The sequence below is a fragment of the Hyperolius riggenbachi genome, chromosome 11 (genome assembly GCF_040937935.1).
Source record: "Hyperolius riggenbachi isolate aHypRig1 chromosome 11, aHypRig1.pri, whole genome shotgun sequence".
Classification (NCBI taxonomy): domain Eukaryota; kingdom Metazoa; phylum Chordata; class Amphibia; order Anura; family Hyperoliidae; genus Hyperolius; species Hyperolius riggenbachi.
This window is the reverse complement of record NC_090656.1, coordinates 199,412,923-199,426,973: the sequence shown is the minus strand read 5'-3', so window position 1 is coordinate 199,426,973 and position 14,051 is coordinate 199,412,923. Positions and strand designations below refer to the sequence as shown.

The 14,051-nt window shown below is 43.0% G+C and overlaps 1 protein-coding gene across 1 annotated transcript in view; it reads left to right on the top strand.

The window, feature by feature from the left end:
• SWAP70 (switching B cell complex subunit SWAP70) overlaps positions 1–14,051 on the top strand; it is a 124,654-nt gene that overhangs the window by 38,707 nt on the left and 71,896 nt on the right. The window contains exon 2 of the mRNA XM_068260998.1: positions 3,256–3,396. Coding sequence (XP_068117099.1) covers positions 3,256–3,396 — 141 coding nt within the window. The remainder of the gene's footprint in view (positions 1–3,255; positions 3,397–14,051) is intronic.

Below are 14,051 nucleotides of genomic sequence, written 5' to 3'. Positions count from 1 at the left end.
AGCGCTATGGGGCAGATCGGAGTCCCCTCTGACGTCACGACGTCGATGACGTCGGTGACGTCATCCCGCCCGTCGCCATGGCGACGGGGGAAGCCCTCCAGGAGATCCCGTTCTTTCAACGGGATCTCCGGATCTCCGATCGCCGGCGGCGATCGGAGGGGCTGGGGGGATGCCGCTGAGCAGCGGCTATCATGTAGCGAGACTTTGTCTCGCTACATGAAAAAAAAAAAAAAAAATTTTAAAAAAAAGATTTGCTGCCCCCTGGCGATTTTTTTGCAGACCGCCAGGAGGGTTAAAGTGGGAATAACATTCAGTAAATATGTGTTTTCCTACATTTTATTACCCATACAGTTATCATATTTGATTTTGTGCAAAAGTATGGTAATATTGTCTGTTTACAAATTAAAAATTCCCAAAGTACAGTTTATCTGCTCTGAAAGCTGCCATTGCATTTTATTGCATAGCTGTTGTACTTATATATTAAAATCTATCTAGAGATCACTTCTCGGCGATTTATGGTTCTCAGCTCCGTAAAGCTCCGTTTTGGCAGTTTGCTAAAGTTTACTAAATGTATCTGACAAAGGAATGTAAACAAAAGATAAGGTTATCACCTTTTAGGGCCCATTCACACTAGAAATAGCAAAAGGGTAGTGCTTAGTGCTACCGTTTTGTGCCGGTGATTTTTCTGCGATTGGCGGGGTAAAATCACTGGACACTCTTCATCGCGATCAGCGCTTGTTTAAGCACTGTACCGCGATCTTTTAAGAATCGTGGCAAAATGCTGCAGGCAACACGTTTCGCGATTGCCATTAATCGTGGAATGCCCGCGATCGGCAGCAACCGCGGCAGTGAGATCATTGCTATATACCGTAGTTATAATTACACTAGCGCTTTAAAAAGCGATAGCGCTTCGGCGAATAGCGGGAATCATCCGCTAATCGCCCTAGTGAGAACGGGCCCTTAGGATATGGCCAGAAGCTTTCCACTGAAGAAGAAAGTGCTGTGTTTAACTGTTTGATTGCTGTTCTGCTAAAAAAATTTTTGTGGTAGTAAATTTTATGTTGTAAATAATCTTTTAAAACAAAGAGGAAATGCTGAGTTTCATAACACTTTAACATAAGTAGCAATTTTGATCTCGATAGCTTTGCTATTAACCTGCACAAAATAGTGTGACATTATGAATGGATTACACAAAATCAATTGAATTTCGAAATCGTAATTACTGTACACATGACTGTAATTACAGAAATGTACGTGACATATTAGCAGATTACAATCATCACTTCATAGGACAACACTGAAGAGATGACACTTTGATACAATGTAAAGTAGTCAGTGTACAGCTGGTATAAATAATAACTATGACAGAAACAGTTTTTCTGTATACCACACATTCCTATAGAGCTTTTAGCCAGCAACACTAAAATGCTTTTCAGAGGTTTGTCAGCACAGCTTGTGTGGAAATAAAAGCCTGGTTTAGCAGCTGTTTTGTAACAATTTTGTGTCGGCACTGGGGGGAAGGGGAGACAGAGCTGAACTGTAACCTGTGTAAACTGTTTACACATGCGTGGCAGAGAGAGACACACAGACAGGAACACAGAGCTTCAGCTGATGATTATTTACACACATTTGAAGCTATATTTCTGCTTTCTATCATTCTGAACATATTTCAGTCACAGTACTAGAGCCAGTGAAGATTGTTTATGTATGCTGGATGTGCTGGGCACAGTCCTCCATAGTAATGACCACAGTGAGAACTGTTCTCTGTAAATGTCATTTTCTTCATATAAAACATGAAAAGATGAAAAAAAGCCTTTGTATTGTTATTTGCTAGTAATTACTGGAAATATATGTGGTATTTAGAATTTTAGTTAACTTTGATAGTTGTCCTATAAGTGTAAATTTGCTGTCCCATCAAAATAACTAAAACAAGGCCATTAATGTTTGAACCACTGGCAACAAAAGTGAGTATGTCAAAATTTTACCCAAAGTTTTAATATTTTGTGTGCCCACCATTATTTTGCAGCGTTGCCTTAACTCTCTTGGGAATGGAGTTCACTTGAGCTTCAAAGGTTGCCACTGGAGTCCTCTCCCACTCCTTTATGACACTATCACAAAGCTGGTGGATGTTAGAGACCTTTTAGTGTCTGAAAGCAGTGCAATTTTTTCACACACTTTTAGACCCTAAAAATCATACCACTAGATAGAACTGCGGCAGCCCTGCACATTATCTCCCATGGATCCAGCTCAGGGTTACCACTCTGAACTGCGGATTTCTGGCCCGAGCCTGACTCGAGTCGGGATTACAGCTAAGGAGGTTAACCCATTCGCGTTCCGTCGTTTTCACTTGAGAAATGTTCACCTCCCATTCATTAGCCTATAACTTTATCACTACTTATCACAATGAACTGATCTGTATCTTGTTTTTTCCGCCACCAATTAGGCTTTCTTTGGGGGGTACATTTTGCTAAGAGCCACTTTACTGTAAATGCATTTTAACAGGAAGAATAAGAAAAAAACGGAAAAAATCATTATTTCTCAGTTTTCAGCCATTATAGTTTTAAAATAATACATGCCTCCATAATTAAAACTCATGTATTGTATTTGCCCATATGTCCCGGTTATTACACCATTAAAATTATGTCCCTATCACAATGTATGGCGACAATATTTTATTTGGAAATAAAGGTGCATTTTTTTCCGTTTTGCATCTATCACTATTTACAAGTTTAAAGTAAAAAAAAATATAGAAATATTTCATCTTTACATTGATATTTAAAAAGTTTAGACCCTTAGGTAAATATTTACATGTTTTTTTTTTTAGTTTGTTTACATGACGTCACTCTAAGCGTAACACACGCTTAGAGTGACTCATCGGGGAGGGAACGGCCAGAAAAAGCACAGCTTCTGAGAGAAGCTGTCGCTTTTTCAGCGGGGGAGAGGAATCAGTGATCGGGCACCATAGCCCGATACATTGATTCCGTGGCTACCAAATCCGCGGCCGGCAGTGCGCGTGCACGCGCGCGATCGGCCGCGGTAGCGCGCATGGTTCCTGGACGTAGTTTCTACGTCCAGGAACCAAAATAGGTTAATATCTAAGAAATTGATTGTTAGGTAACGTTAAATATATGGAATATTACTTCAGAGGCCATTTTTATTATTTGGGTGCAGTTTCTGCTTCATCTTAAGTAATACATCTTGACATGAACCACAGCAGTAAAATACTATAACAGGTTCTCTTTGTGTCTCCTCCAGGTCCTCTCTCACAACCTCTGCACGCTGCTCAATGTCCCACATGACCCAGTGGCTCTGGAGGAACATTTCAGAGATGATGATGAAGGACCGGTGTCCAACCAAGGCTACATGCCGTACCTCAACAAATTCATCCTGGACAAGGTAAGCACAGACCCCATGTCACATTTGGCCTAGAATTATTTAACCTTCCTTGATCCACAACCATAGACTGCAGTCCTTCCATATCATGCTATCAATGATGCTCCTGATAACCAGGAGTTGATGCTACCAGGAGGAAGTTGGCACACTGGGCCATTATATAGCTTTCTAATTATGTTTATCCAGAGATAAAACAGCCCCTGCCACCAACTGTATCCAAGACAAACTCAAAATCTGTGCCAAAACCATATTGACAGAGCTAATTAGGACAGCTAGTTTGAGGTCTGGATTTATGGTAGAAGTTTCCTAGATACAAGGAACCGTTATATATGTGTCCTTCAATGACCAGCATAAGCAGTTTTTTCCATTGTGTCACAGCACAGAAGTCATCTGGAGAGTTGTTCTGACCTACCGGTATAGTTTTGCAGGGCTATCTGGAAAGTACTCTTGTTTTTGCTGGTGGCCCTGCAGGTTGTAGTTTTGTGCCTCACCTGTAGTAGCACATACTGGCAGCTGCCTCTGTGACATGTACAGTTTGCATCCTCCTTTGTATTTTAAATCTAGTACTATGTACAGTCATTAGATTATTATTTCCCCATTTGTTTATACCAGCCTCTGCCATCCTCTAGGACAAACTCGGCTTTTCTTGGCTGGTCACTACTGTATTTCCCTGGAGTGGAGGCTGGATTTTGAACAGAAGAAAGCAACCTGAACCAGTGCCCAGCATAATTCTCTGTTCAGGTGCAGCCCTGTAAACTCCAAGGGTCAGACATGACTTGCAGCACTCAAATGTGCGTAGTCCAAGCCATCTATGAAACTGTTTTTTGTTCCAGGAATAACACAAGGAAGTTCTCTGTCTAGTTCAGTCATGTGATGTGATCTGTTTGGAAATGTTTGGTTGTAATGGAATATTTCTGTGGTGCTTTATGGATGCAAACCGCTCAGCAATCATTTTCTGTGCCAGAGGTGTGCCTGCGCCCATAAAAGACCGCTATGCTGCAGTGTTTGGCTAGGCACTGATTTATGCAGGCACAAGTTTAAGTTGTTAAAAAATTTTATAAAATGGTTCTGGAAGCAGTTGGCATCCTGTACTGTTTATGCAACTTAAAGTGTACCTGAGATCTCCTGATAAAAAGTTTTATACTCACCCGGGACTTCCTCCAGCCCCATGAGCACGGATGTGTCCCTCACCGTACTCCTGGGTGCCTCCGTTCAGCCGTGATCATTCCTGGTAATCCTGCTCAGGGGCCGCGAATGCGCAGAGGAGGCTACTGGTGCGACTGAGCAGGGTTACTGGTACTGACTGCGGCTGAACGGAGGCACCCGGGAGTACGGCGACAGATGCAACCATGCTCATGGGGATGGAGGAAGACCCGGTGAGTATAAAAGCATTTTATCATGAGATGTTAGGTACACTTTAAGGGACCACTACCGTGAAATATTGTAAAATTTAAAATACATAAAAACACATAAATAATAAGTACATTTCTTCCAGAGTAAAATACTTTTCTCCTATGTTGTCACTCATAGTTGGTAGTAATCTGACAGAACTGACATGTTTTGGACTAGCCCACCTTCTCATGTGGGATTCTCAAGGTTTTTCTTGACTTTCAAAAGCACTCGGGTGCCCTTAAAGTGAACAGAAGCTGCTTAGTCCAGCTGCTAGAAAAGTGTGCAAACAGGCTGGGGGGGGGGGGGGGGGGTGCTTTTGCTTTTGTAAAGAATAAATGAGATACTTAGAATCCCCCATGAAGAGATGGACTATTCATAAGCCTGTCAGATTTCCACTAACTACTGTAAGTGACAGCAACATAGGAGAAATGTAATTTATGATTAATTTTACTCTGGAAGAAACATACTTCTTATTTTTATGTGTTTAGATTTTAAATTTAACAATTTTTTGCAATAGTGTTCCTTTAAAGAGATAGGAGAATCCAGAAAGGGGAGGAGTCTCTGGCAACTGGCGCAGCAGGTGTGCAGAGATGGTAACTCAGGGGCATGGATACCATGGGGGATGGGGGGGCAAGAGCGCAATGTGGGCCCACAGCGTCTCTTCCCTCTCCTGCAGGGTAGCGCAGTGGAGCAATATATTTACCTGCTCTACCAGTGGCGTACCTACAGCCCATATGGCCCTGCAATCAGTTGGTATGTTTTGCCGGTATACCTGGCTTTTCAGGAACCTAAATTCATAATTTGCATATCCAGGCTTTGCTCCGAGGTGATGCATTATGGGAGGAACTTCTTGCACATGTGAAGCTAAATACTTGCATATACCTTCTGTTTTTGTAGACCAAAGTTGTGCACTGCACCATCTAACCAAGATGTGCAAATGCCATCAATTGCACTTCATGATTACGTAGAGAAAGACATTGCATAAGACTGCACCACCTGTTGCTAAATATATACAATTACAATGTATTTCATAACATCTTCAATACAGAGTAAAACCATTAAAATCAGATCAACAAGACTTATTAAGCAATAAATAAATAATTAGTACATTGTGCCAGCTCCCGAGGAAGCGGGTGGAGATACCCGTGATACATGTGGGGCAATTGAGGGGACTTTCCATGGACATCTTCGAATATGCTCAGACTCTATCCTCATCGCCCAATATAAGTAGCCGATCCGGTGTTGTATATTTTCACTTCCTTAGCAGCTTACGATTGCACCTTCTAGTAAGTCTATATGATGCTTCATTGATAAGTTGTTTTTAGCATTTTTGTGTTGATTTTGTTGCATTTGTTGCGCAGTATTTATTTACATGGCAAATTGTTTCACAAACTTTGCACTACTTATAAATTATAGCACTATTTGCTACTATTACTATTATCAATTTAGCACTTTGGCCCATATGCAATTAACCTTTTCTCCTGAGTTATGGTATCTCCTAGGAGATATTTTCATAAATTGTCAATAAAATGCCCTTTAAACCACCAGCAAGCAAGAAAATACTCAAAATAATAATTTTGACATTACTTTTTTGGAACTTTTTCAATTGCGGTGCTGAAAAGTTATAAATTATCTTCTAGGACTATGAGAAAAATCAAGACAAAAAGTTAATTGCATATGGCTTTATGGCTCATATACAATTAATTTTTTCTCCTGAGTTTTCTCCTTGGAGATAACTTTTGAACTTCTTTTGAAAATAACTTTTCAGCACTTTGTAATTGAAACAGTACCAAACAGTAGGTGAAAAGGTGCTATCAAAATCATTTTGAATATTTTCTCGGTGCTGGTGGTTTAAAGGACATTTTATTGAGGTGTGAATATCACTTAGGAGAAAACTCAGGAGGAAAGTCAATTGCATATGTGCCTATGTCTTTTAAAGGATATCTGAGGCGATTCTAAAAATCTAGCTTTACTTACCAGGGGTTTCTTCCTGCCAATGAGGGTTACGTCTGTCCATCGCCACAGATTCAGTCTACTCTCTGGTCCTGTGGCAGGCTCTGAAGCATCGCCGGTCCCGGTGGACAGTGTCTTCTGCACATGCACGGGCGTGTGTGTGTCATTGGGACCGTACTGCACCTGTGCAGTAGTACTGCGCAAGCGCAGTACGCTCTCGGTGATGTGGGCATAAATCTGCGCATGTGGAGAAGACACCAACCCACCCGGGGGCGCAGAACCTGCCACGGGACCAGAGAGAAGACCGAAGCTGTGGAGAGAGACAGATGTGACCTCAAGGGGCTGGAAGAAGCCCCAGGTAAATAAAGCTAGTTTTTCAGAATCTCCTCGGATATCATTTAAACCCGGCTTTTGCACAGTTTGGGCTCCAACTAAACCCACCTACGTGATTATATTATGTATTTTTTGCTTAATAATCAAAGGATTCTTGTTGATCTAATTTTATTATGTATGTTGAAGATGTTCTGAAATAAAGTGTAATTGTGTATATTTGCAACAAGTGGTGCAGTCTTATCCCATTATTTCTTTACTTAATCGTGTTCTGACGTAGAAAGGCAAAATTGTGCTAGATGGTATTGTTTTGGAAACTCCTAAATCTCATTAGGAGGACTGCATGTGATGATCACAGGCTCTCGAGACCCTTCTATGGACCCCATTGCACCTAATTAGGTAATCATTATCACTTTAAAGGTGGCCATACTGTAACGAACGGTGAAGCACAGAGAGGATCTGATTACCGGTGATCTGCAGTATCACTGGGAATGCAGATGTATACCAGATTATAAGTGATCTGCAGTATCACCGATAATCCGATATACCAGCTAACCTCTGTCCACCTGAGTAGAGTGTAGTGTTTGGTGTAACAGTAACACTTTGAGGCCTGAGCCTCAGTGCAGCGAGGAAAACTGCACGGCTTCCTTCCGACGACCTGAACTCTCCAAGGCGGGAGGAGTCAGGCTGACAGTAGGAAGGTTAGTCTGAAAGTGACACTCAGGAGGTAGTGTCACTAACAGGACGGGGAACCGCCTCCAATAGTAAGGTCGGTTCTCGAGGTCGGACAAGCCAGGTTGTAACACACGGACAGATAAAGTACAGAATCAGAAGGCAGAGGCGGAGTCTAGGTACAGGCAGGGTTCGTCAACAGGGTATCAGAAATATCGAGGTACAAGATCAGGAGGCAGAAGCAGAGTCTAAGGACGAGCCGGGGTTCGGCAACAGAGTATCAGAATGGCATGGTACAAGATCAGAGTTCAGGAGGATAGTCAGGCAGGCAAAGAGTCATAACAGATAATCACAATCAAACTAGTACTTTAAGCTATCAACAGAATCTAGCTAAGTGTAGGATTACAGCTCCAGCTGGTCCCGGCACACTTAAGGATCTGACTACAGGTCTGAGTGCTCCCACGTATGTATTTGCAACGCCAGACAAAGAGCAAGTGAACAGCCAGCAGTATATATACTCAAGGACCTCTCCAGGACCTCCCTAATTGCTGGACCAATGAGAGTAGTGGAAAATGTCAGCTGACCCGCCTGGTCAGCCGACTCCCTTCTGGCTGTTATTTAAGCTCTGCATCTGTGAGCGCGCGCGTCACTCTGAATATAGGTGGACTATCAGTCCCAGCCACACCAGTACTGTTTTGCAATGTATCCAGTGAACTGAGTGCGGGAGCCGCCTCTAATGCGGATTCCGCCGTTCCCAATGCGGATTCCGCCGCTCTGCATATGCGGCATGCGGCGTTTTTTCCGCGTTGTGACGTCCTGCTGGACGCGGAAACAGCCGCCTCACCGTGAGAGGCAGCGGCTTTTCCGCGTTTCATCACACATACATCTATCTATTTTGTTGCTCGATCCACCATCTGATTCAATAATTTTATTAAATCGGATGAAAATCGGTTGCCGCAACAAGAATGCCCGATCGACGATTTGACCAATTTCGTGCCGATATAATGATATATTTGAATGTATTGATCAAGCATTGGGCTGAAGTGGGCGATCGGGTGCACGGGGGTAACGGCGGTCACTGTCCGCTGTTCCCCTAAATGTTAATGTGCCCCGCCCGGTGCCCATGCAATCAAATCTCACCTGTTCCAGCCCCTGCAAGTGTCCATCTGCTTCCGGTCTCATCTGCTGCTTCCCTATTCGCACCCTACGTGGTTGCTCCATATATAGCGCATGGCACGTGTGTGTGATGACCTGCAAAAGCTACTATTTAAATGTGGATCTAGCTGAGTTTCTCAATGGTGGTTAAAATTGAGGATCATGGAGGTCTCAGAAACAGGAAGTGATGGAAAAGTATCAAAATAGTGGACACACTCAGTAGAATGGATCAGCTAATGTGATGTATGCTTGGGGGGAGGAACAGGGAGTGGAACGGACTACACACGGAGGTATGAGAATCCAGCATGAACATACCTCGTACTTTGTTCTCTGGTTGAACTCAATGGGCTCGATTCACAAAGCGGTGATAACCCAGTTAAAGACTTTAGGCGTGATAACCATTTTTATCATGCCTAAACTCAGTTTAGGCATGATAAGTTTAGGCATATTAAGTTTAGGCATGATAAGTTTAGATAAGTTTAGATCGCGCGCAAAGTCCCGCACGCAAAGCAGCGTCATTAAACTCTATGCAAAGTGCACCAGACTTTGCTAGCGCAAAACTTTTGATCAGCTGTGCACTGCGGTGCTAACCCAGTTGGTGCTTAAACTTATCACGCCTAAAAACTTATCACACCTAAACTTATCATGCCTAAACTTATCACACCTAAACTTATCATGCCTAAACAGATTTTAGGCGTGATAAAGGGCTTTTCACTAGCGTGCTAACTGTTAGCACCGCTTTGTGAATCAGGCCCCATGTCTTTTTTCAACCCTAATAACTATGTAAAAATACCTCAGTGCTTACCTTAGGTAGCTTAGGTAGCTTTGCCTCTGGTTATGTATGCTTTAACACATCAAGTGCAAGGCTGGGTAGATTAGTATCCAATGCAACTCTACCATCAACTAACTGAGAACTGAATAATGAAAATTATAATTGCTGTTAAGATACTAAGTGAATATAAACAGTGTACAGAAGCAAAGTGGTACAAAATACCTTTTATTGGCTAAATGTGTTTGCCACTGCAGTGCGGTTTGTTTCCTTTCCCCACTGACTGCAGAAGAAATAAGGTGTCTACATAAGGATCTCCATACTAACGGAGGACCAAGATACTACATGGGTGGAACATGAGGGCCAATATTCCAATTAGCAGGCGCCTGAGAACCAATATATTACAAGGTGGAAACATGAAGGTAAATATTTCAGTTGGAGGACACATGAGAACCAAGATACTACATGGGAGGAACCAGGGCTGAGGAGCCGGTACAAAAATTATCTGGCTCCAACTCCTCAGTTTATGAAACCACTGATTCCAACTCCGACTCAGGGTACTCAAAATGGCTCAGACTCTGACTCTTCTTCTCCGACTCCTTAGTATAATTCTTACCAGGGTTGTGGATTTGGTACAAAAATCATCCGACCCCGACTCCTCAGTTTATGAAACAACTGACTCCGACTCCAGGTACCCAAAATTGCTCCACAGCCCTGAGAGGAACATGAGGGCCAATATTCCAGTTGGAGGGCACATGAGAACCAATATACTACATGGGAATACAAGGCTAAATATTCCAGTTGGAGGGCACATGAGAACCAATGTACTACATTGGGGAAACATGAGGGTAAATATTCCAGTTGGAGGGCACATGAGAACCAATGTACTACATGGGGGAAACATGAGGGTAAAAATTCCAGTTGGAGGGCACATGAGAGCCAATATACTACGTGGGGGAACATGAGGGTAAATATTCAAGTTGGAGGGCTTGTGTGAACCAATGTACCACATGGGGGAACATGAGGACCAATATTCCAGTTGGTGGGTACATGAGAACCAATATACTACATGGGGGCAACATGATAGCCAATATTCCAGTTGGAGAGCACATGAGAACCAATATACTACATGGGGGAACATGAGGGTAAATATTCCAGTTGGAGGGCACATGAGAACAATATACTACATTAAGGCAACATGAGGGCCAATATTCCAGTTGGAGAGCACATGAGAACCAATAGACTACATGGGGGCAACATGAGGGCCACTATTCCAGTTGGAGAGCACATGAGAACCAATGTACTACACGGGGGGAACATGAGGGTAAATATTAGTGTCGGAGGGCAGATGAGAATCAATCTACTACATGGGGGGAACATGAGGGTAAAAATTCCAGTTGGAGGGCACATGAGAACCAATATACTACGTGGGGGAACATGAGGGTAAATATTCCATTTGGAGGGCTTGTGAGAACCAATGTACTACATGGGGGAACATGAGGACCAATATTCCAGTTGGTGGGCACATGAGAACCAATATACTACATGGTGCAACATGATGGCCAATATTCCAGTTGGAGAGCACATGAGAACCAATATACTACATGGGGGCAACATGTGGGCCAACATTCCAGTTGGAGAGCACATGAGAACCAATATACTACATGGGGGGAACATGAGGGTAAATATTAGAGTCGGAGGGCACATGAGAACCAATATACTACATGGGGGGAACATGAGGGCCAATATTCCAGTTGCAAGGCACATGAGTACCTATGTACTACATGACAGGAACATGAGGGCCTCTGATGAAGCAAGGTTAACCCTTGCGAAACAGCTGTCAGACAACTTTCCCCCCCCCCACTGCTGTAACCTGTGTGTCGACCCGGTCACAATAAAGGGTATTTTTATGCAGCAGTGCCCTTCTCTCTTCCTTGACTGACTTGTACTACATGGGGGAACATGAGGGTAAATATTTCAGTTGGAGGGCACATGAGAACAATATACTACATGGAGGCAACATGAGGGCCAATATTCCAGTTGGAGAGCACATGAGAACCAATATACTACATGGGGGCAACATGAGGGCCTCTATTCCAGTTGGAGAGCACATGAGAACCAATGTACTACATGGGGGGAACATGAGGGTAAATATTAGAGTCGGAGGGCACATGAGAACCAATATACTACATGGGGGGAACATGAGGGCCAATATTCCAGTTGCAAGGCACATGAGTACCTATGTACTACATGACAGGAACATGAGGGCCTGTATTCCATTTGGAGAGCACATTAGATCCAATATACTACATGTGGGAAACATTAGGGCCAATATTCCAGTTGGAGGGCACATGAGTACGAATATATAACATGCGAGGACCATGAGGGCCAATATTCCAGTTGGTGGACACACAAAGACTACATGAATGGTACATGAGGACAAATATAAGTGTGGACACGTGAGGACCTATAAAATTACAACTGGGGGCAAGCTTTTAGTTCAGGTGCAAGGAATGGATGCAATATTTGTTTTTTTGGCCATAGCCCAAGACTGAGCTTAGAAGCAAGCATACACCACCTTTGCTGCCTACTTACCCTGTTTTCTTCTCAGTATTCCAATGTCCACCCTTGTTTGTAGTGACCAGGAGCAAGAGGGTCACCCTGGCTACGGAATTTCTCAGCTTGTCCTGAAAGCCTCTCTTTTAGGGGGGAAAACTTCAGTTCCTGCCAAAAGTCTTATTAAAAAAAAACTTTAGTCCTTGTCACACATGCAAATGAATTACTGATCTTGTAGAAAGGAAATAAGCCACGGCCAACACTGTGGTCATTGTCAGCCAAGAGGACTTGGCATCGGGCCCAGATTGGACACGGCAATACAGAACTGCTGCTTGAAGGAGATAAAAATTCTCTATCCATCCTTTCATTCTACTGGACAAATATCGCAAGCTACAAACGGCCTTCATCCTTCAAGAAAGCACAACATCAGAGAAAAAAATTCTCACAGGACAGTAAAGAATTTGTTTATGGTCGTGCTTTGGCTTTTCAATAGTTGTTAATTTAATTGGCAAAAAGCAGAAAGAATACCAATGAGAAGAGGAATGTGTTTTTGTTGTTGTAATAGCCTCGGTTTGTATTATGTGAGAATCTGAGAAGCAGATACATCTTAAAACCAGGGCAGTAGAGTTTGAGTCGTAGATTAGGAGCAATTTTTGGACACCTGGAGCTGTCAACAAATATTCAAAATCAGATATACATATCTGATTGTGACGGTATAGCTGATGTGTACCCAGTAATCTTTTATGTATCATAAATAACATCTCGGCTGTAAAAAGCATAGTTGTGTCTCTAGTAGAGATGGTAAGTGCAAATAAGTTCACAGTGGGATGTTGCGTTGTGATGCGATTTTAATTTTGCAATGCAAAATTACAACGCAAGGCAGCAAAAAAGTGGTAATGCACATTAACCAGGGCTGTGGAGTCGGTCCAAAAATCCACCGACTCCGACTCCTCAGTTTAGGATTCCACCGACTCCGACTCCACGACTCCGACTCCTCTAATTTGCATATTACAATTTTGTTGATTAAAAGTATGTAACATGAAATTCGTCTCTTAACTGTCAACGCTTAGGAATTTTACAAGACAACTGAAGTGAGAAGGATATGTAGACTACTATCTTTATTCCCTTTAGACTAAAACTAGTCCTTGGTAAGAGTACTTGTAAAAGGTACAAACCGGAACAAAGAACATCTATCAGGCCCTAGGCAATGTAAGTGTGGGTACATCTAAGAATGATGTGCAGGTACTCTGCAGGGGAATGAGGAGATTGTAAACAGACAACTCTCTGTGTTCAATGTGCACAGCATTCTCAGTGGATTCCCTGCAGCTCTGTGGGGAGTGCATATGTAGAGTATAGTACTACTGTGTAACAAAGTAAACCTGAGACAGATGAAATTAAAGTTTTATACATACCTGGGGCTTCCTCCAGCCGCCTTCAGGATAATCAGCCCCTCGTTGTCCTCCTCCACCACCTGGATCTTCTGCTATGAGACCAGGTACTTGAGCCAGTCAGGCGTAGTGCGCATGCACACACTCCGCCGCCAGGAGCATACTACACCTGTGCAGCACTATTGCGCAGGTGCAGAATGTTCCTGGCTGTGGGAGCGGCATGCGGCCGGACAGCGCTGACTGGCTGAATTACCAGGACTCATAGCAGAAGATCCGGGTGGTGGAGGACAGTGAGGGACTGATTAGCCTGAAGGGGGCTGGAGGAAGCCCCAGGTATGTATAAAACTTTACTTTTCATCCGTCTCAGTTACCCTTTAATTTGTAGTCACCAAACCAAATTTTAATAACATATCAAATTATTTGATTTCATCAGCAAAGGGAGT